General features: G+C 46.0%; 2 protein-coding genes, 1 long non-coding RNA gene and 1 pseudogene across 5 annotated transcripts; 3 read left to right on the top strand and 1 right to left on the bottom strand.

The window, feature by feature from the left end:
* The first annotated feature begins 3,942 nt into the window (after positions 1-3,942).
* Positions 3,943-5,296, top strand: LOC112271502 (annotated as a pseudogene).
* Positions 5,297-7,827: 2,531 nt separating this feature from the next.
* LOC100826867 lies at positions 7,828-11,077 on the top strand. Of its 3 annotated transcripts, XR_002964655.1 has the most exons (3): positions 7,828-9,145; positions 9,268-10,571; positions 10,720-11,077. XR_002964655.1 is itself a non-coding variant. In XM_024460864.1 (2 exons), the coding sequence occupies exon 1, from the start codon at positions 7,906-7,908 to the stop codon at positions 9,139-9,141; it is 1,236 nt and encodes a 411-aa protein (XP_024316632.1). In that variant the 5' UTR covers positions 7,828-7,905; the 3' UTR covers positions 9,142-9,145; positions 9,268-11,077. The 3 variants fall into 3 exon arrangements, 2 of the variants coding, with proteins under 2 accessions (XP_024316632.1, XP_003570934.1); XM_024460864.1 differs by having other exon boundaries at positions 9,268-11,077; XM_003570886.4 differs by lacking the exon at positions 9,268-10,571 and having other exon boundaries at positions 7,829-9,145.
* A 1,524-nt stretch (positions 11,078-12,601) lies between these two features.
* LOC100826554 (putative disease resistance RPP13-like protein 3) lies at positions 12,602-16,659 on the bottom strand. Its single transcript, XM_010235513.3, has 2 exons — positions 15,646-16,659; positions 12,602-14,749 (listed from the first exon to the last, which is right to left on the bottom strand). The coding sequence occupies exons 1-2, from the start codon at positions 16,620-16,622 to the stop codon at positions 12,808-12,810; spliced, it is 2,919 nt and encodes a 972-aa protein (XP_010233815.3). The 5' UTR covers positions 16,623-16,659; the 3' UTR covers positions 12,602-12,807.
* LOC112271547 lies at positions 16,214-16,847 on the top strand. The gene is made up of 2 exons (XR_002964656.1): positions 16,214-16,356; positions 16,618-16,847. It is a non-coding gene; the product is annotated as an uncharacterized LOC112271547 (long non-coding RNA).
* Positions 16,848-17,349: the final 502 nt, after the last annotated feature.

Here is a 17,349-nt window from a genome sequence, read left to right as displayed (position 1 = left end):
GTGAATAACGGACGGCATCCAACCCCTGGAGCCATGGCTCCATTGTGCAACCGGGCTTTTTCGGTGTGTCACCTTTTCTTTTTTTGAATGAGAATAATTAGTAATCTCGTGTAGCTTGTGGTGGACAAATTTGTGTTCTGCTACGGTTCTACTCCCTCACTCTCATATTAAGTGACTTAAATTTGTCCAAATATGGATGTATCTATGTTTAAAAAGTTTCTACATACATGTAATAGAAAGTCACTTAATATGGGACGGAGGGAGTAAAACATTTGGGTGAAATTTCAAACGTCAAAATCCAAAATTTATACCAATATATTAAATTGGAGTTGATGGTGATGGTACGGACGTCGCGGTTAGTCTTTTCATCAAAATTACGAGGGATATGCCACTCCCGCATGAGAAAAAAAAACGTTTCGCTTAGTTGTTGTCAATCCCTGCAAAAAGAAGGCCTCCCGCATCCGAGCCGTTCGCGACACCCCCGCGGCAGCGTCTCTCCCAGTCGCACTGACGAGCTCCCCGTGGCACAGCGCCGGCGACGTCCCTGGCTCCCTGCAACACAACATGCCCATCCCTCCCCATGCGGCAGTGCGGACGAGCTCCCCGTGGCACAACGTCGGCGACTTTCCTCAGTTTCCTGCAATGCGACATGCCTATCGATCCCTCCCCACGCGGCGGCGCGGACGAGCTTCCCGGTCCCCGTGGCACAGCGCCGGCGACTTCTCTACATCGCGACATCCCCATCCCACCCCTTCCCACTGCGGCGGCGCTCCCTCCTGCGGCCCTCCTTCTGGTGCCCCTCCCGTTACGCGCCAGTCCGCCTCCTCCCGTCTCGCGTCCCGAGCACGACGAGCAGGCCATTGCTAGCTAGCCTGCCAAAAAATACCAATGCGTCTCAAAACCAAACGTTACTAATAGAGGAGTCAGCGGTGGCGACGGCGTCCATGGGAAGAGCAGCAGTCTGCGGCAGCAACCACTGCAGAAGGCGGCGGCGCCGTGGACCACAGCAAGAGGCGGCGGCGGGTCTGCAGGAAAGGAGGTGGCAGTGGCGGAGTCCGCTGGAGGAGGAGGAGGCGGCCACTTGAGGAGGAACCAACGGCCAGCGGGAGCCATGGAGTTTCAGGTAAGCCACGGGTATGGGAAAATTGGGTAACAGGGAGAATACGGGAGGGAGAACGGTGTGTTGAACTGAACCAATTGAAAAGTTCAAATCTATACCAATATATTAAATTAGAGTTGGTGGTGATGGCACGGGCGTCGCGGTACGTCACGTCACCGAAATTACGTCCAATATGCCACCTAATACCCCATGTCCTGAAGCCGTCCATCTTCGTCCAACAAGAGGGAAGATGAGCCTATCCAGTGGGCTCCTGCATGCCTGGTTGTCAAGACAAAGTTGGCGCGGGCGCGTGCCACTCCAATGTTGTCAAGATCCACCGTGACTATGTATTCTGCCTGGCCTTAAGGGTCTGTTTGATTGCTTAAGACCTACTTGTATTAATTCATCATATATCAAAGACAATGAAGAAGGATCACATTTGTAGAAATAAGCTATGAGCCGGAGCCGGAACCCCCAGGCCCCTAGGTACAACTCGGATTGAGCCGCATCTGCAGTAAAACTCATAATAAAACTGCTTCTAATTAAGCATGCAGTCCACCGGGCAGTGGAATAGCGTGACCTGCATGCATATTAATTGCAACAACTACTAGCTATAGTCGTCGTGTTATAACTGCCACTAAGGAGGGACGCTGTTGGATGCATGCATGGATCATGCATCTGCTGTGGCCCAAATGCAAATGCTTCATCCATATATGCATGATATACTGGCTCGATCCTGCAGTATATATACATCCTAACTTGACCGCAGTGAGTACCGCACAAGACAAGCTACAAGGCTAGAAACTCTGAAACAATGTCGTCAAGTAGAGATGGAAGTGGGCGGCGGACGTCGACTGGACAAATTATCAAGAAATACGAAGATGAGTGCAGGTACTGTAAGGGCAACCATGACTACCACGACTGCACCCGGCATTGCCATCGGTGTGGAGGTCAAGGACACGGCCAAAAAAAATGCCCTTACTATTGCAGCGAGTGCGGTAGCAAGGATTATTGTATGTGTGAGAAGAAAGAGGACCCCAAGCTTACCTGCAGCTTATGCTACGGTAATCATCACCACCGGAATTGCACCCAATGGAAGTGACCGTGGCTAGCTAGCTAGCTGTGAGCGCAAGGAGAGGAGGAGTTGAATGAAGAACGAGGGCGACGACGACGTATGTGTTAAGTTGTGTTTGTTTGCTGTCACTTGTTTGTTTGTTTGTTCGTTCGTTGAGCAGGGATAGCCTGCAGTATCGTGTAACTGTCAACAGTGTTTGTATGTGTCTCTATCGCCTCTCCATATATCGATGATTATGTCTATGTTTGAGTTTTTAACATCTAATTAAAAAAAATCTTCTGTCACCTATTAATTCTCTCTGATTCAAAATCCGCCAACGTGCATGTGAAGTACACATGATTAGCTAGTCTTTCCCCTTGATCTCTCTTCTCAAGCATATATTAGAAGTTCGTCTCATGCATATTTATGAAAAAACGCGAGTGCTTCAATTTTTTTGTGAGACCATGCATGCTTTTAGATTGCTTGAAATATTATTGCTTCGAGTGTTGTTTCAAGTAGTACAGGAGAATAGGTTCTAAACAAAAATTCTGTGATATCGCTCCAAGTACCTGCAGATTGTTTTTTTATACAAGTAATTAACAAGAGGTTCAATACGCATGAGCGTTCACAATTTGTATGAACCCATAAACACATTAGTCATGTGAAAGTCAAATACATACTACCTCCGTTTCTAAATATAAGATGTTCTAATTTTGTCCTAATAAGTCGCTTCTTAAGTTTCCACCAATTTTACAAAAAAAGTATACAAATACCCACAATGTCAAATGAGTATATTACAAAAATATATATCATGACCGATCGAAAGAAACTAACTTAGCGTTATAGATGTCGATAATTTTATCCATAAACCAAGTCAAACTTTAATAAGTTTTCAAATTAAGCTTGAACATCTTATATTTAGAAACGTAGTGAGTACGATTAGCTTTCCACGCCCAGGTGGATAAGGACACGGTAAGCTTGATTCGTCAGATCTTCTAGTTTTGACATTTGACTGGTAAAACACATTTTGGCTCCGTACCGTACTACACAAACAAGAGCACTAAAAATGTGCATGTACCGATGTACGAGATCGAAGAGTTATGGGGAATGATTATGCAACATTAAAACCTCCCACCGGCCGGGGTTACCGGAGGAAATTGCTATGTAGAAACGGGATACATATAAACACATTTTGGCCAAAATCTGGACCGACCCAGGAGAAAAAGTTACAAAGGAAAGCATGAAGAAGGGGAGCGGAGAGAAGAGCAACAAAAAGTGGAGTAAAAGACTGATTTGTTGAGTTTTGAGTTTTCAAAAGTTTTCTCCTAAAAGTGACCACTGAATTATTTTTTTGTGGAATTCAAAATTTGAATTAATTTATACTTGCTCTTTTGTTTGGTTTATAATTTATTTGGTTTTCTTACTTTAACTTATTGGGCCAAAAATACATCTAGCCCAACTTTCTTCTCTCTCTACTCTCTTTCTACTGGACCTGCTCCGGCCATGTTGCCTCAACAGCAAACCAGCCCAACTCCGGCCTGCTCTTCTTTTCCAGGACTCCTCCCTCTCTTTTATTTTTTCCTTGGGCCACCTCTCTCTGGCCCATCTTCTGACCAGCCAGGCCTGCATCCAGCCCATCTGCTTGCTGCGACCCCATCTCGCTCGAGTCACAATAATCACAGGATTTATACCTGGACTCTGACTCAGTATACAACGGCGACCACCGGCGGCGGCGGCAGTAGCAGGATCCGACGGCTCCCCGACGAACTCCTGGCCCTGATCTACGGCGCGATCACCTCCCCGCTGTGCCGCGTGCGCTTCGCCGCCGTCTGCAGGCCGTGGCGCGCCGTCGCGTCCTGGACCCCGCCGCCGCCGCCTCTCCCGCTCCTCCTCCTTTCGACATGCGACCGCGCGAGGACCAAGGAACTCTACTCCCCGGAGGACGGATCCGCCAATTCGTCTTCGCCTCCGGCTTCAACCCACCACGGCGGCGGACCCCGCGCAGCCGCGGGCCCGCTGCAGGTGGATCCTCGGATCTCACGACGGCGGATGGGTGGCGGCCGCCTCAGCCGGCACCGTCCTGCAGATCCTGAATCTCTTCTCCGGCGCCGAGGTCTCGCTCCCCGCAAAGCAGAGGAGGGTCGATCCTGGGGATCACGAAGCCGACCCGTCCAGGATCTCCAAAATCGTCTTCTCCCAGGAACCCGACTCCACCGGCTGCATCCTTGCAGCCATCACCCTCTGTACAATCGCTCTCTGCAGACTTGCCAATGGCTGCGCCGCAGACAAAGCAGGAGGAGCAGGGGCCGGTTGGACTTGGACCACGGCAGGCATGCAGCTCGCCGACATAGCGTTCTGCAACGGGGAGCTCTATGGAGTCAAACTCTCACATAACCTTGATATGGTCACACTGCTCAAGTTTGACATCGGCGTAAACGAGGACGGCGGCGTGGCCGTCACTGGCATAGACACCGTGGCCGTCCTAAGCCTACAAGCCGGCCATGGCGGTGGACACCGGGAGATTCCTCTTCAGGGTATTTGAGCTCGTCAGAAACGAGCCTGCGGCGATGCCAGCAGCGGCTGCCAACGATTACGGTTACAGATGGGCGGCGATGACGAGCTTGGATGACTACGCGTTGTTCTTGAGCCCAAGGTGCTCCAGGGCGGTGGAGGTGTCGCCGGCGGGTGGTGGTGGCCGTGGCGGCGTGCAGAGGAATCGCATTCTATTATGCCAATCATAGACGTCGCCACCTTCCTTCTCACAGTCTTCACCTGACGAAGATGGCCGATGGTCGAGATGTGTATTACTACCAAGACGAAATTGTCTGTCGTGACGGGAAGGTGATCATCTCCCGAGGGTTCTTTGGAGAGCGTGGCGTTCGGCCTGCCATGTGGCTTCTCCCTCTACAGTCTAGCTGCTAGCAGATTCATGTATGAGTGGGTGGGCCTCAAAGTTTTATCCTCTTGGTAGATTTTTTTTTGGTTTAACTACAGTTTGAGCTCAGCCTACGATAGGTCATGAAATTGCTCTACCCTAGAGTCCACTATTTTACCTCTCTCTTTTTTTTGAATGAGAATCTAGTAGTAATTAACTTATGTAATTCGTGTTGGACAAAATTTATCTTCAGCTACAATTGTGATAATTTTTGTGAAATCTCAATCACAAAATTTGAGATAGTAATGATTGACTCATTGCCCGGTCGGGTTGCGGGTGTTCCAAGTCTGCTCACTGCGTTGGATAGTCCAATCAACCTATGGGATCGATTCAATGACCAACTAAGTTACGGTGCCATTGGTTCGCCGTCGAGCGAAGATGGATAGGGATAGAGATAGATGGCTTGGATAGAGGTATCTATTTTCAGTGTTTGGTTAGCTTTTTTGAATGAGTCATGCTAATTCTTGTTTGGTTAGACGGATGATAGATGGATATGGTGAGACCAACTTCTATTATCCTTTTATGATTATTTTAAAAATAAAATGAGATTTTTTTTGAAGATCTGATACAAGATTGACAACATAGAGGTGGTCTCTGGCCAGACATGTCCTGTTGTGCCGTCTGCGCAGACGAGAAGCGATACAGGTGCTAACGCATGCATCGTTCGACCGGACAGAGCACGGACAGGACGCCGCCACCAAAAGAGACAAGTGAAAGATCTGGTCGACTGGGGGGTGAACAAGACACTAACAAATTTTACCTTTTTTTTTCTTTTTTTAAACATACAAACACTTAATTTTAGAGTTTTTTAGATTTTTTAAAGTGAATGCAACACTAGAATGAAATGCAATAGCCGAAGCAACAATAAATAACAAGAATGTAAAGGGGAAATGATACCACACGTGGAGACGAAGATTTCACCGGAGTTCCGCCTATTGGGATCGGTGTACGTCTCTGTTTGGAGGAGTGCTCTACCATAAAGGTAGAGACGGCACGAAGGCTCACTCTATTCTCCAACTCACCACACCACAAAGGTGGGATGAGCTCTCACAACACCACAAAGGTGAGATGAGTTCCACTAATGGCTTCCTTGAGGGCGATCGCCGAACCCTTACAAACTTGACCGGGGCAAACTCCACAACTCAATAGGAGGCTTCCAATTCAAGGGAGAGCTCGAGGTGACCGCTTCCGTCTAGGGTTCCCAACAACCCAAGAGAAACGAAATCCATAGAAAAAACAAGGGGCATCAACTTTTTGACTTGGTGAAACCCTAGAGCAAGATCTTCTCCTCCAATCCTCAAAGAATCAAGAGTTATGAGTGACTAGGGAGGGAGATCTTGAAGATTTAAGCTTGAGGTGTTCTTGAGATGAGTTGGGGTGTTTTTGTCTACTTGCTTGGTAATTTGGCTCGTTGGGGATAAAGGGGTATATAAGTGGGTTTCCAAAAAACGAACCGTTAGGCACAAGTCAGGGTAGGCCGGAACTTCTGGCTGACCGGAAGTTCCGGATATTCATCGGAAGTTCCGCAAATTCCTCCGGGACTAACAAAGAGCACCCGGAGATTCGGGCGGAAATTCACCCGGAACTTCTGCTGCCTGGAATCCTGAAATGCCAGAAACACCTTCTGAAAACAGTTTTCGACTCACACCTTTTTGGGTAGGCTTTTTAGTGGGTGCAATTTGGTGTAGATGTGTACGTGAAATTGATTCACCCGTTACCTTACCTTGTGGATCCCCTCTTAATAGTACGGATGTCCTACGACTCAAAACAACCGAAAAAGCCGCTAAACACCGCTACGCTTTTTTCCTTTTTAGGGGTCCACAATTCATCTTGTGTCGAGTTCTTTATAGAACCTAAAATACTTAGCACAAGATAAGATAACAAAACACGTTGTCATAACCACCAAAACTACTTAGGAGAGAAATGCCCTTTCAAAAAGGAAGGGAGAGCCGGCACCACATGAGATAGGGGGGGGGGGGGAGAGAGTGTTGCGAGTCGGCGGCTACCACCTCCTCGCCCAGCGCGGGAGAGGAAGGGGAGCATCGATGATGGAGGGAGATAGTAGAGAGAGAATTGGGATTGAGAGGATGGAAAACAGATCGGAAATGTAGGCAACTCATCTGGATGAGCAAATCAAGACGATTTATGCGGATCTCACCAACCAACATCTAGTTGGAATATGTCAAATGCTTTTGTCCAACCAACAACCGCATGCTATCTTGAATGGCTATCACTATTCCATCCATGGCTATCCACTGACCAAACCCATCCTCAACATAGTTTTAAACCGAGCTCTATGAAAACCCCGTCTGGCTGGCTGGTTTTTTTATTCCTTTTATATTTGTTTTGTTAAATCTTGAGGCTCATTTATTTTTACAACTCAATTGATATCAATTGTCCCTACTCCCTAGGCTCATTTGATTTTTCTTCGTGAGGTCTATTTTTCTTTGTCCAACATGGTACATCTTTTGTCGTTTTATTTTCGAAACTCATTACAAACACAGACGCTTACAATACGTACGTGTGCGCAGTCATCCGTATAAATGTACACACGCAACCTACCCCTGTTGGTCTTCATGCGGTTTTTATCGTTCCGGAATCTTTTTAGACTCAATCGTAGCACTAGGATGAATTTTATGGGGTTAAATGTGCACTTTGTGAGTTAAGAGCGAGTGATATATTTTTACTTTACCATCTGGATCCAAACAATTGAATCAAAACCTGATTAAGACTGAAAAGAAAACAGAGCATTCCCGTAACCCAGCCGGGCAATCGATCCCCTCGCGAAACTTCCACCGTTCAGCTAACCCCACCCCGATGGCGGCGCCGCCGACCTCCCACCCAGGACCACCGCCGGAGCCGCCGTTCCTTCAAGTCCCGTACGAGCTCCTCCAGGACATCTTCCTCCGTCTCCCCACGGCCGCCGACCTCGCGCGCGCCTCCACAGCCTGGGCCGCCTTCCGCCGCGTCATCGCCGACCACAAGTTCCTCCGCTGCTACCGCGCCCTCCACCCACCGCCTCTCGTCGGCGTCATAGGAAAGTCCTTCATAGCAGCGCAGCCGCCCCATCCCTCCGCGGCCGCCGCCCGCGCCTTCGCCGACTTCAGCTTCTCCTGCTCCTCCTTCCTCCCCTCCACCGCCGGCCGCAGCTGGCGTCGGCTCGACTTCTTTGAAGGACGCGTCCTCCTCGCCGGCGGCCCGGTCGAAGGAAAAAGCAGCATCAAGATCGTCGTGGGTCCTGATGTGTGCGATTCCCAGTACCGCGAATTTTTGGTCAGGGACCTGGCTGTGTGTGACCCTGTGCACCGCCGCTACGTGCTGCTGCCTGCCGTCCCCGCCGACCTAGCCGCGTTAATCCGTAAACCAGACCTCCTACATCTGGAGACTTTCCTTGCTCCCGGTGAGAATGAGGATGACCCCTTGTCATTCAGAGTGATGTGCTTGGCGCAATGCATAATGGAACTGGTCCTCCTTGTGTTCTCCGCGGGAGGACACTGGAATGCTCTTACCTTTGACCGACTGAATGCTGAGGCATTAGGTTCAGTTTTACCATCTGAGCCTGCGTTGTCAGATCGTCAACACGTCCACGGGTGCTTTTGTTGGCATTTGCATTTACTGAACGAGCTGCTTGTGCTTGATGTGCGCATGATGGAGTTCTCTCAGGTTAATCTCCCACCTGAACAACGAAGTAGCGGTTTTGTCATTGTTGAGGCAGTAGAAGGAATGCTTGGGATGCTCAGTGTACGCTATCATGATGACATTGAAGATGACTCATATTGGCTCACGTATTCCATTCGGAGAAATAACCAATGGCAGTCGGAGAAGGTCATCCCCTTGCCGATAAAGCGTTGGTATCTGATGCGTGTAGCTGGGGGATACCTGGTTATTGAAGCGCTGTACAAAACATCTTCACAAGAGAAGCTAAATATTGGATATTTTTCGTTGGACATTAAGACCTTGCAGGTCGAGTTGTTTGCTGGGCTTAGCAAAGTCTTCTTGCCCGGTGAACTATATGCTAGTTTCCCACCATCATTGTGTGCACCAACTATATGAAGTGGTAAGCATATGATTCTACTATTTGTCATATTTAATTTGATCACAATATGATGCAGCAAAGTAACATGCTGCTGCTTTTTTTTGCCAATAATGTGCCTTGCCACTCTGCTTTTTTTTCAACAGGTGCTAATTATTGTTTCAGACGTTGTATTCTGCCCAACATTCTCCCTGTTGGTGTGCTATGTTGCAGTTATATAGTTAATTCATGTTATGTGTCGTTGGTGTTCTGTTGATAATCTAATGCATAGTTTACATGTGCAATTGGAAGCTTATTGAATTTGGAAAGCAACAAATATTTATTTCTAATCTTGTGAACATGCATAATTGTGTATAATCATGTTATGACTGTCGGACTAATAGAAGGGAACAACTTTACTGACATTGTTGTAGTAATCAAGATTTGGTGTATAGATTAATGAGCATATTCACATTCTTTCCAGCTGATAGTCTTAGTCGATAGATTTCTAATTTGTCTATTTTTTATATTTAACCTGTACATGGGTAGAAATCATCAAACTACAACAGCTCCATGTTTCTGCTCTGAACGGAAATTTTGAAACCAATGATGTAGCTCTATCAGCCTGATTACAATTCAGTACAACAAAATCAGTAGAATAAAACACAGATTGTTCAACTACTCCCTCCATTCCACAAAGCACCTCATATATTTTTTTCTCATTTGTTCCACAATACACCTCATTTTTCTCTTGGCTTCTGCACCCGGCCAATAATGGCTCACACCCATTTACTTTTAATCCTATATGAGTGGTCAGGCACTAGAAACAAGAGTTGTCTTGATCCAAGTGCACATATCTGTACGAGGTGTTTTGGGGAATGAAGGGAGTAGTAGCTACACAGATCACTGTAGATTGCCTTAGTCAATTTAGTGGAATGGTTGATTTTTGGTTGTTTGTCAATTTAGTGGAATGGTGATTTTTGGTTGTTTGTCAATTTACTGCAGTTGAATGGTTAAACAGAAAGGAGTAGGTCACATATAGTGCTTGTGATCATAGGAGTAAGGATTTTGTTGTTATTATTACTTTCTGTCGATTTCGATGAGTAACTTTATTCTTATAGAAAAAATTACCAAGTCATAAATTGAAACAGAAGTTGTTTACATGTATGCACCACTGAACTTTTCCTTTTGTTTCCCTGGTCAGAATGTATTTAATCAGGTTCCTTATGTTGTTGTATGATATCCTTTCTGCATCTATGCCCTTTTAGCCTCATTCTTGCTCGTCTGCATCTTCCTCTTCAAGCTCCTCAGCTCTTACATCTGCGTAACTTTGTTTCCTTCATTGAATAAATTGGTTGCTTAATCATATTCACACACGGAAACTTCAGCCTGTGGCTTCGTGCCATTTGCACATCAGCATGATTCGAAGTCTTGTGTCCTGATTCGTAGGTTTCAGTATGCAATGTGATAGGTACCTCCTTGTTATATTCAGTATCAACTTCATGCATCGCATGCAGCCATTTATGTATCTGATGTTTGTTAAATATACTTGGTAGCCTTGTATTCCTTTTGGTGCCTTGTTCATATAGAAAGTTCATTTTGGTTCATCTCTTGCACAGGTGATGAAGCCATGTAAAAGAAAGTTGCTTCTGCTCACCACATTGAGGCCTTGGAAGAAAAGATGGTGCGTGGATTAGATGTATTCTCTTGTTCAATGCTTGGTCCAGTATCCAATCGTTGACGGTGGATGTGCCTCAACTTTGTAGTTGATATATAGGCTTATTTCAGTGAACTATGATGTGTGTGCCGTGCTATCCTCGCATACAATATCTTTCCAGTCGCAGCATTTTAAGTGTATTTCAGTTTCTGAACTTTTAGGTACCGGCTATGTACAAACTATTGAATCTCTGAACAATTTTGTTGCTGCAATGTCAATGTCCAAAAGAATGTGTGTGAGCAAACCAGCATTGCAGTTGAGCAATCAAGCGGATGTTGCTTTTCGTGCTGCGGAGCTTCTAGGCTTAGATATAGTTATCTGGGAACCAAAATAATGTACTCCGTAAGTGGATTAGTGGAAGCAGCTGCTACTGAGAACTTGCAGTTGCTGCAGCAGGTGCAGTGCAATTGCGAAAGCAGCTGCTGAAGCTGCTAAGATGGAGCCAGAGGGGGCACCTCGACAGCCTAAACAAACATGGAAGCGTGTGAACGGCATTCCTGTAGCTTTATTTTTCACTCTGCCAAACTGAGCTAGAGCTGAGAACTGTTCAAAGTGTGTACTGTATATTGACATGACATTCTGAAGAGGAAGAAATCGAAAGGTTTTTTTTTTACTCTGCTTTATTTCCCAGAAACACTTTGTGATCAATGCACCATTCTACTGCAGCACCGGCTCTATTACATCAGTCGGTAGCACGACAAATTTGTTCAGCTTTGGCTTCACCATGCTCTCGGAATTTTGGATACAATAATGAATCGAGGGCTTCGATACACAGTTTATCTTTTTTGAGGGAAAAAGTTTAGATCCAGAAGAGGAAGAACTTTGTTCAATTTAGCTTCACCTGGACCCATTCTGGGCTTTAATTGGGCCTTGGCAGCCGAGCAGGTCGGGCCGTGGTAGGAATGGGGGAGGCTGGTTCGATCTGCTTCTCTTTCCTTACCTCGCCCTCTGCCATGGCCACCGGCGTCGCCTCCGCCTCCCGCCGCAAAACCCCGCATACACCGCTACCTCTGCCAGCCTCAATCTCCGCAAGCAGATCTGCCGGCTTCACGGCATGCCCTCGTTTCCGCCTCTCCCAGTCCCACTGGATTTTCCGCCGCCGCCGCCTCTTTTGATCTCCGTCTTTCCCATGGATTTGCCGCCACCGTATCAACCTCCTGATTGATTTCGACGCCTCCCTCTCCACCGCTTGATGCTTGGAGTCCATTGTTCGCCTCTTCATTGATTTTGACGCCCCCCCCTCAAGAATACCGTACAGGTGCACCCAAGACATCCTTCTGTTAGATCCAATAATTATTTTAGTTGGCCTCCTTTGTAACTTAAATCGTGCCTTGAATTTTTACTTCTTTTACTTCCTTGTATTTGCCAAGCATGAATTTTGTTTATTTTTTAGTTGCTCAGCACACCCTGTAATTGAAAATGCCAGAGTTGGTCGTACCTGAATCTTTTGGCTACCTGAATACAGTTTCCACATGATCTTGTTCACGTAATCACTTGGTTAAAAGCTCGTAAAGTCCTTTGAAATGTAAACTAGTGTATGCTGAGGTGTTTATGTTAGCAAACAATTGCGTGTGCTCATATCAGCAACTGAAACTGAATCTGTTATACACCTTTAGGGGCTGTTTGGAAGATTGGTATTCATTGGTGAAGTTTTAGTATTCATACCAAAATTGTACCAACAAATACTGAGTCTCCCAAACAGGTTCTAAGTGTGTTTGATGGAACACATTACAAATAATTATTCAGATCATGCAGGAACTGTATCCAGGTAGCCAAGATTCAGATATGACCAAATAATTACAAACTCTGAAATATATATATAGATATAAGATTTGAAAACAGTAGGGAAAACCTTCTACGGGACGAAACCTTTCTATCTCCAAACCCAGACTCTCAGATACTTAAAATAACTAAGTGGACTTGGACCCTGGGTCCTTGTCCGTCCTGGGAGGGACACTATTTAATTTAACTTACAAAGCAGGCCGGTTCATCACAAGACATTAATCATAACTGAAGGATGTCTCGGGTGCGCTTCTGCGGCGATCCTGAAGGTAGACTCAGCAAGACTATGGTGCTCATGGACGGATGAGCTGATCTCCAAACGGATCTGCTCGAGGGCCAACAGGTGCTCCAGGCCGACCGGTGCAGCACCGCGCCAGCTATGACATAACCTCAGAGTGAGCCGTCGCAGGCTGGGCATCACCCCTGCTGCCTCGAACTTCATGCAAGCCGTGACATCATCATCGTCAGAGACGAGCACAAGAACCTCCAGGGCGGGGAACAGCCCTGCGCCGATTACAGCAGCCCCGTCTTCGGGGACATGCATATCCCAGATCCGGAGCTTGACAAGGGAGGACAGGTTCCCAACGACATGAACCTCATCAGTCGGGAACTGCACGACGTGCATAGACACGCTGCGGAGAAAACGAAGTTCACCGATGAACCTGGGAACCCTGTTGAACCTCCGTCCTCGGAGGATCAGCTTCTCGATGAATGGGGGAGGGTTGGTTATCGTGTGCCTGGCTTCATCATAATTTACGGAGAACCTGCAGTTGAGGCTGAGGGATCTGAGCTTCCGGAGGCTTCCAACGGAGTAGAGCAAAGCGTCGACGGCTCCGTCCACCATGTCCCGCTGGTAAGTGCACATCGACAGCTCCCTTATGTTGGGCAGCTCGCCGAGGCCCTTGAGGTCCTCCAGAGAGCTCTCCCAGGTGTTAGAACAACACAGGGTGTGCAGTGATTTCATGTTCTTGAGCCTTTCAGGCAGCTTCACACGGTATGGAAGAATCAGACGGGTCAAGCGAGACAAGAGATAGATATCTGACGGGAGGCTCCCCTCCAATCGGGCATATATCTCCAGTGTCTCCAGATTAACAAGCCCTCGAACTTCAGCAGGGAGCTCTATGCAGCCTGATTCTGCTGAAACATGTAGATACCTCAGTTGGAACAATTGTCCGATAGCAGTGAGGTCCACGATCATGTTCCTCTTGTATGGGATCTTGAAGAGAAGCATCCGGAGATGCTTAAACCGTGTGAGAGGAGGTGCATACTTGGACTCTCCAAACCGGGAGAATGATCTGACTTGTGACATGCTTGTATCAATGGCCCTTGATGTTGCATCCCCAGAACTAGATCCCAAGGACAGCCGACGGACCTTGTACTCCGAACCATGCATTCTCGCCACATCTTCAGAATTATATGCCACGCATATAAAATTATCTTCTGCACACTTGCTTAGGATCAAGTCAAGCATCATATCGTGCACCCTGCATGACACAACCTCCCCATACTTGATTGAACCAGATTGAATCATGCTTCTGTTGATAAGCTCATTGAAATAGCTCTTACCAACATCCTCCAAATCTGATCCATGCAAATGATTGACGAAGCCTTCTGCTATCCATTGCCGAACCAGATCATCCCTGTTGATCTCATGGTCCTCTGGATACATACCAAGGTATAGAAAACATACACGAAGATGAAGAGGAATATGCATGTAGCTAAGGTTTAGTATACTCCTCATCTCTTCCAGTGTGGGTTTTGTGGCAAACTTGGCACCCAGAGAATTCCTGATGCTCTCCCAGTCGCTTCTTGATCCTGCTTGATGACTGGCTAACAGACTAGCTATAGTGATGATTGCAAGTGGCAGTCCACCACACTTCTTCAGAATTTCATCCGAGATTTCTTCAAATTGCTGTGGGCAGGCATCTTCGGACCCAAATACTCTATTAAAGAATAACCTTCTTGACTCCTCCTCTTTGAGTGGCTTCATTCTATAAATGCACTCACGGTGATTGAAACAAGCCCCACGAGCAACATCTTCTACTCGTGTGGTCACTATTATTCTACTCCCTGTACCATTCTCTGGAAAGGCACAACTAATTGCGTTCCATGCAGAGTGATCCCACAGGTCGTCAACTACAATAAGGTACCTGTTGTATTATATGCAGAAGTTAATATTGCAGCATAGGCTATATGATTTTAAATTGCGACTGAAGTATCAAAACTCTTTAAATCACATGAAAAGAATGTAAAACATATCTGCTACTCCCTCCGTCCCATATTAAGTGACTCAAATTTACCCAAATATGAATGTATTTATATTAAAAAAACATCTAGGTACATGTAATATTTCGTCAGTTAATATGGGACGGAGGGAGTACATCTGTAAATTAGCAGGCACATATATATTTAGATATTTAACATCCAATTAACAACATAGGTGACATGTTAACAAGATCGGTAATAGTGAAGTTTTTTTTAGCTTAGAAATAATGCTTCGCTTAGGCAACATTACTTGGATTTTTATCTTCTTTATTTGGGTAAATCGAATAAGTTGACTTCTACGATATATTATAATTAATTATATGTATTATATTTTCAGTCAAAGAAAACTGTATGAGTTGTTCTAAAAGGAAAAACTAATTAAGACGGTTAAACTTATGATGGATCGTCCTCTTTGTTGCAGCAGTTTGCCCTGGGCCACACTCTACTCATAGATAGAACAGGAGGGCATGTTGTGCACCAATTCACCATTCAAAACATCATGAAAATATTTGAAAAAATAAATTAACATCATCAAAACATATGATTTCTACCATATGTCACATAACTATATAAGCTTTTTTTTAAAGTACATAACTATATAAGCTGTTTGCATGAATCTATACATGTAGACAGGAAACCCAGATGTAAGTTTGATCTAACAAGAAGGTTACAATTAAGTTAACAAGCACGACTATATAGTAGTAGGTTGAACGTTGAACGAATCACACAGTTATTCAAAACTAACATAACTTTGCACAAGGAAGAAGTGAATGAGTAGTACCTCTTATTTGTGAGATATTTTCTAAGATTGTCAATGATGTCTTGCAGCTCATGAACACGAGAAGACTCCTCCATCCCAAGCTTCAATTGCAGGCCAGTGAGGAGGCTTGTCATATCAGGTCTTTGAGAAACCGGAACAAACGCCTTGCAGCCAAACTGCCCTCGGATCTCATCATACACTTGTTTGGCAAGCGTGGTTTTCCCCAGACCTCCAAACCCCACAATAGACACCACCTTGAGTTTTCTGCTTGAATCTTTCAACCAGCCGACAAGTTCTTCCCTTGGGCCATCGATACCCACAAGACCTGCCGCCTCCTGGTAGATCGCCGAGATCCGGGGATCGATGGGAACGACGCCGGAGGCAGAATTGATATAATCATCAATCTTGTACCTCAGGCGCCGTTCATTCGCCTCAAGCGCGAGGACCTTGAGCTCCTCGATCCGGCGGCCGATCTGGTAAGATGCCCACATTGTCTGGAAGAACTGGGTGATCTTCTGGACGAAGCCTGAAGAAGTGGCGTTGGCAGATCCGAGGTCTCTCATGAAGTCGTCGACGCAGTCCTCCATGTCATAGGACATCTCCCTGACATGGTCCCTCCAGTTCTTGGCCTGCGGGTCGAAGTGTTCGTCGTCCATGAGCTCCATCTTCTCCAGGGCGGCGCTCATGGCGCTGAGCTCTTTCTCGAGGAAGGACACCTGCGTCCTCATCCCGGTGAGCATATTGTAGTCGTCGCCCATCAGCATCGCGAGCTTGCCGACGAGGGGTTTCATCATCCCCGCCGTCGTGCTCACGATTCTGGCCATCTCGATCTCCTTTCTTTGTGGCAAGCTATATAGCAAACGGTGAAGGTTGGCGCGGAGGAATCCGCTGGTAGAATGCATGCAGCTCCTTAATCCCATGGGGTTATTTATAGTACTGGCCTGTACTGCAACCTGAGTATCTGACTTCTTGTAAATGTATTTTTTTTGACAGGTCATTACCTTGTAGACCCACGCCAAGATTAACCAATAAATGTTCGTGCAATCATGTAGTATAGGGTCTGATGAGTGGACTTTTTGCTCCGTGACGAGCGGCGTGACACTGCAAAATAGGAACCTTTCTTTCCTTTAGACCAAAGACCATTCAAACAAGAAGATATTGGAGTGTATTTTGTACAGAGTTTTGCTTCCTCGTACATATGCAATGTTTGTTTTTCCGGGTTTTCTATTAAGAAGTCGTCTATTAAGAGTTTGAAAATGTATGTATAAGTTGCCCAAGTTCATGTGGTCAGGTCATGTTATTGTAGCAGTCGCCCATCAGCGTATACCGGGAATTATTTTTCCCGGTCAAGTTGACTTGTGCACACACGTACGTATATACATCGCCTAGTTAACAGGGGCTCTATGGTAAGGATAAATTAAACTTTGCCTGAGTCGGCATCCTTCCGATCGAGTCGATCGGCATCCGGTCACCCTGTTAAAATACTGTAGTTCTTATTGGAGTACTACCTTTCATTCTCTTGACTGAAATTGAACGAGTAATTTGAAATTTTAATAACAAGTACAAAAAATGAGTAATAAATCTCGGTATATACTGGTACGATTCATTTCAATTTTTGTACTTATTTGGGCCATATTGCGTCAGAGTTGTATAATTATGTCGGAGTTTTGTTTTTCGTTGGATGAACTGCATTCTCGATATTGATCTCATGATTCATGAAGGGAA

The sequence above is a fragment of the Brachypodium distachyon genome, chromosome 3 (assembly GCF_000005505.3).
Source record: "Brachypodium distachyon strain Bd21 chromosome 3, Brachypodium_distachyon_v3.0, whole genome shotgun sequence".
In the NCBI taxonomy this organism is placed as follows: Eukaryota; Viridiplantae; Streptophyta; class Magnoliopsida; order Poales; family Poaceae; genus Brachypodium; species Brachypodium distachyon.
This window is presented reverse-complemented; position numbering and strand designations above follow the sequence as displayed.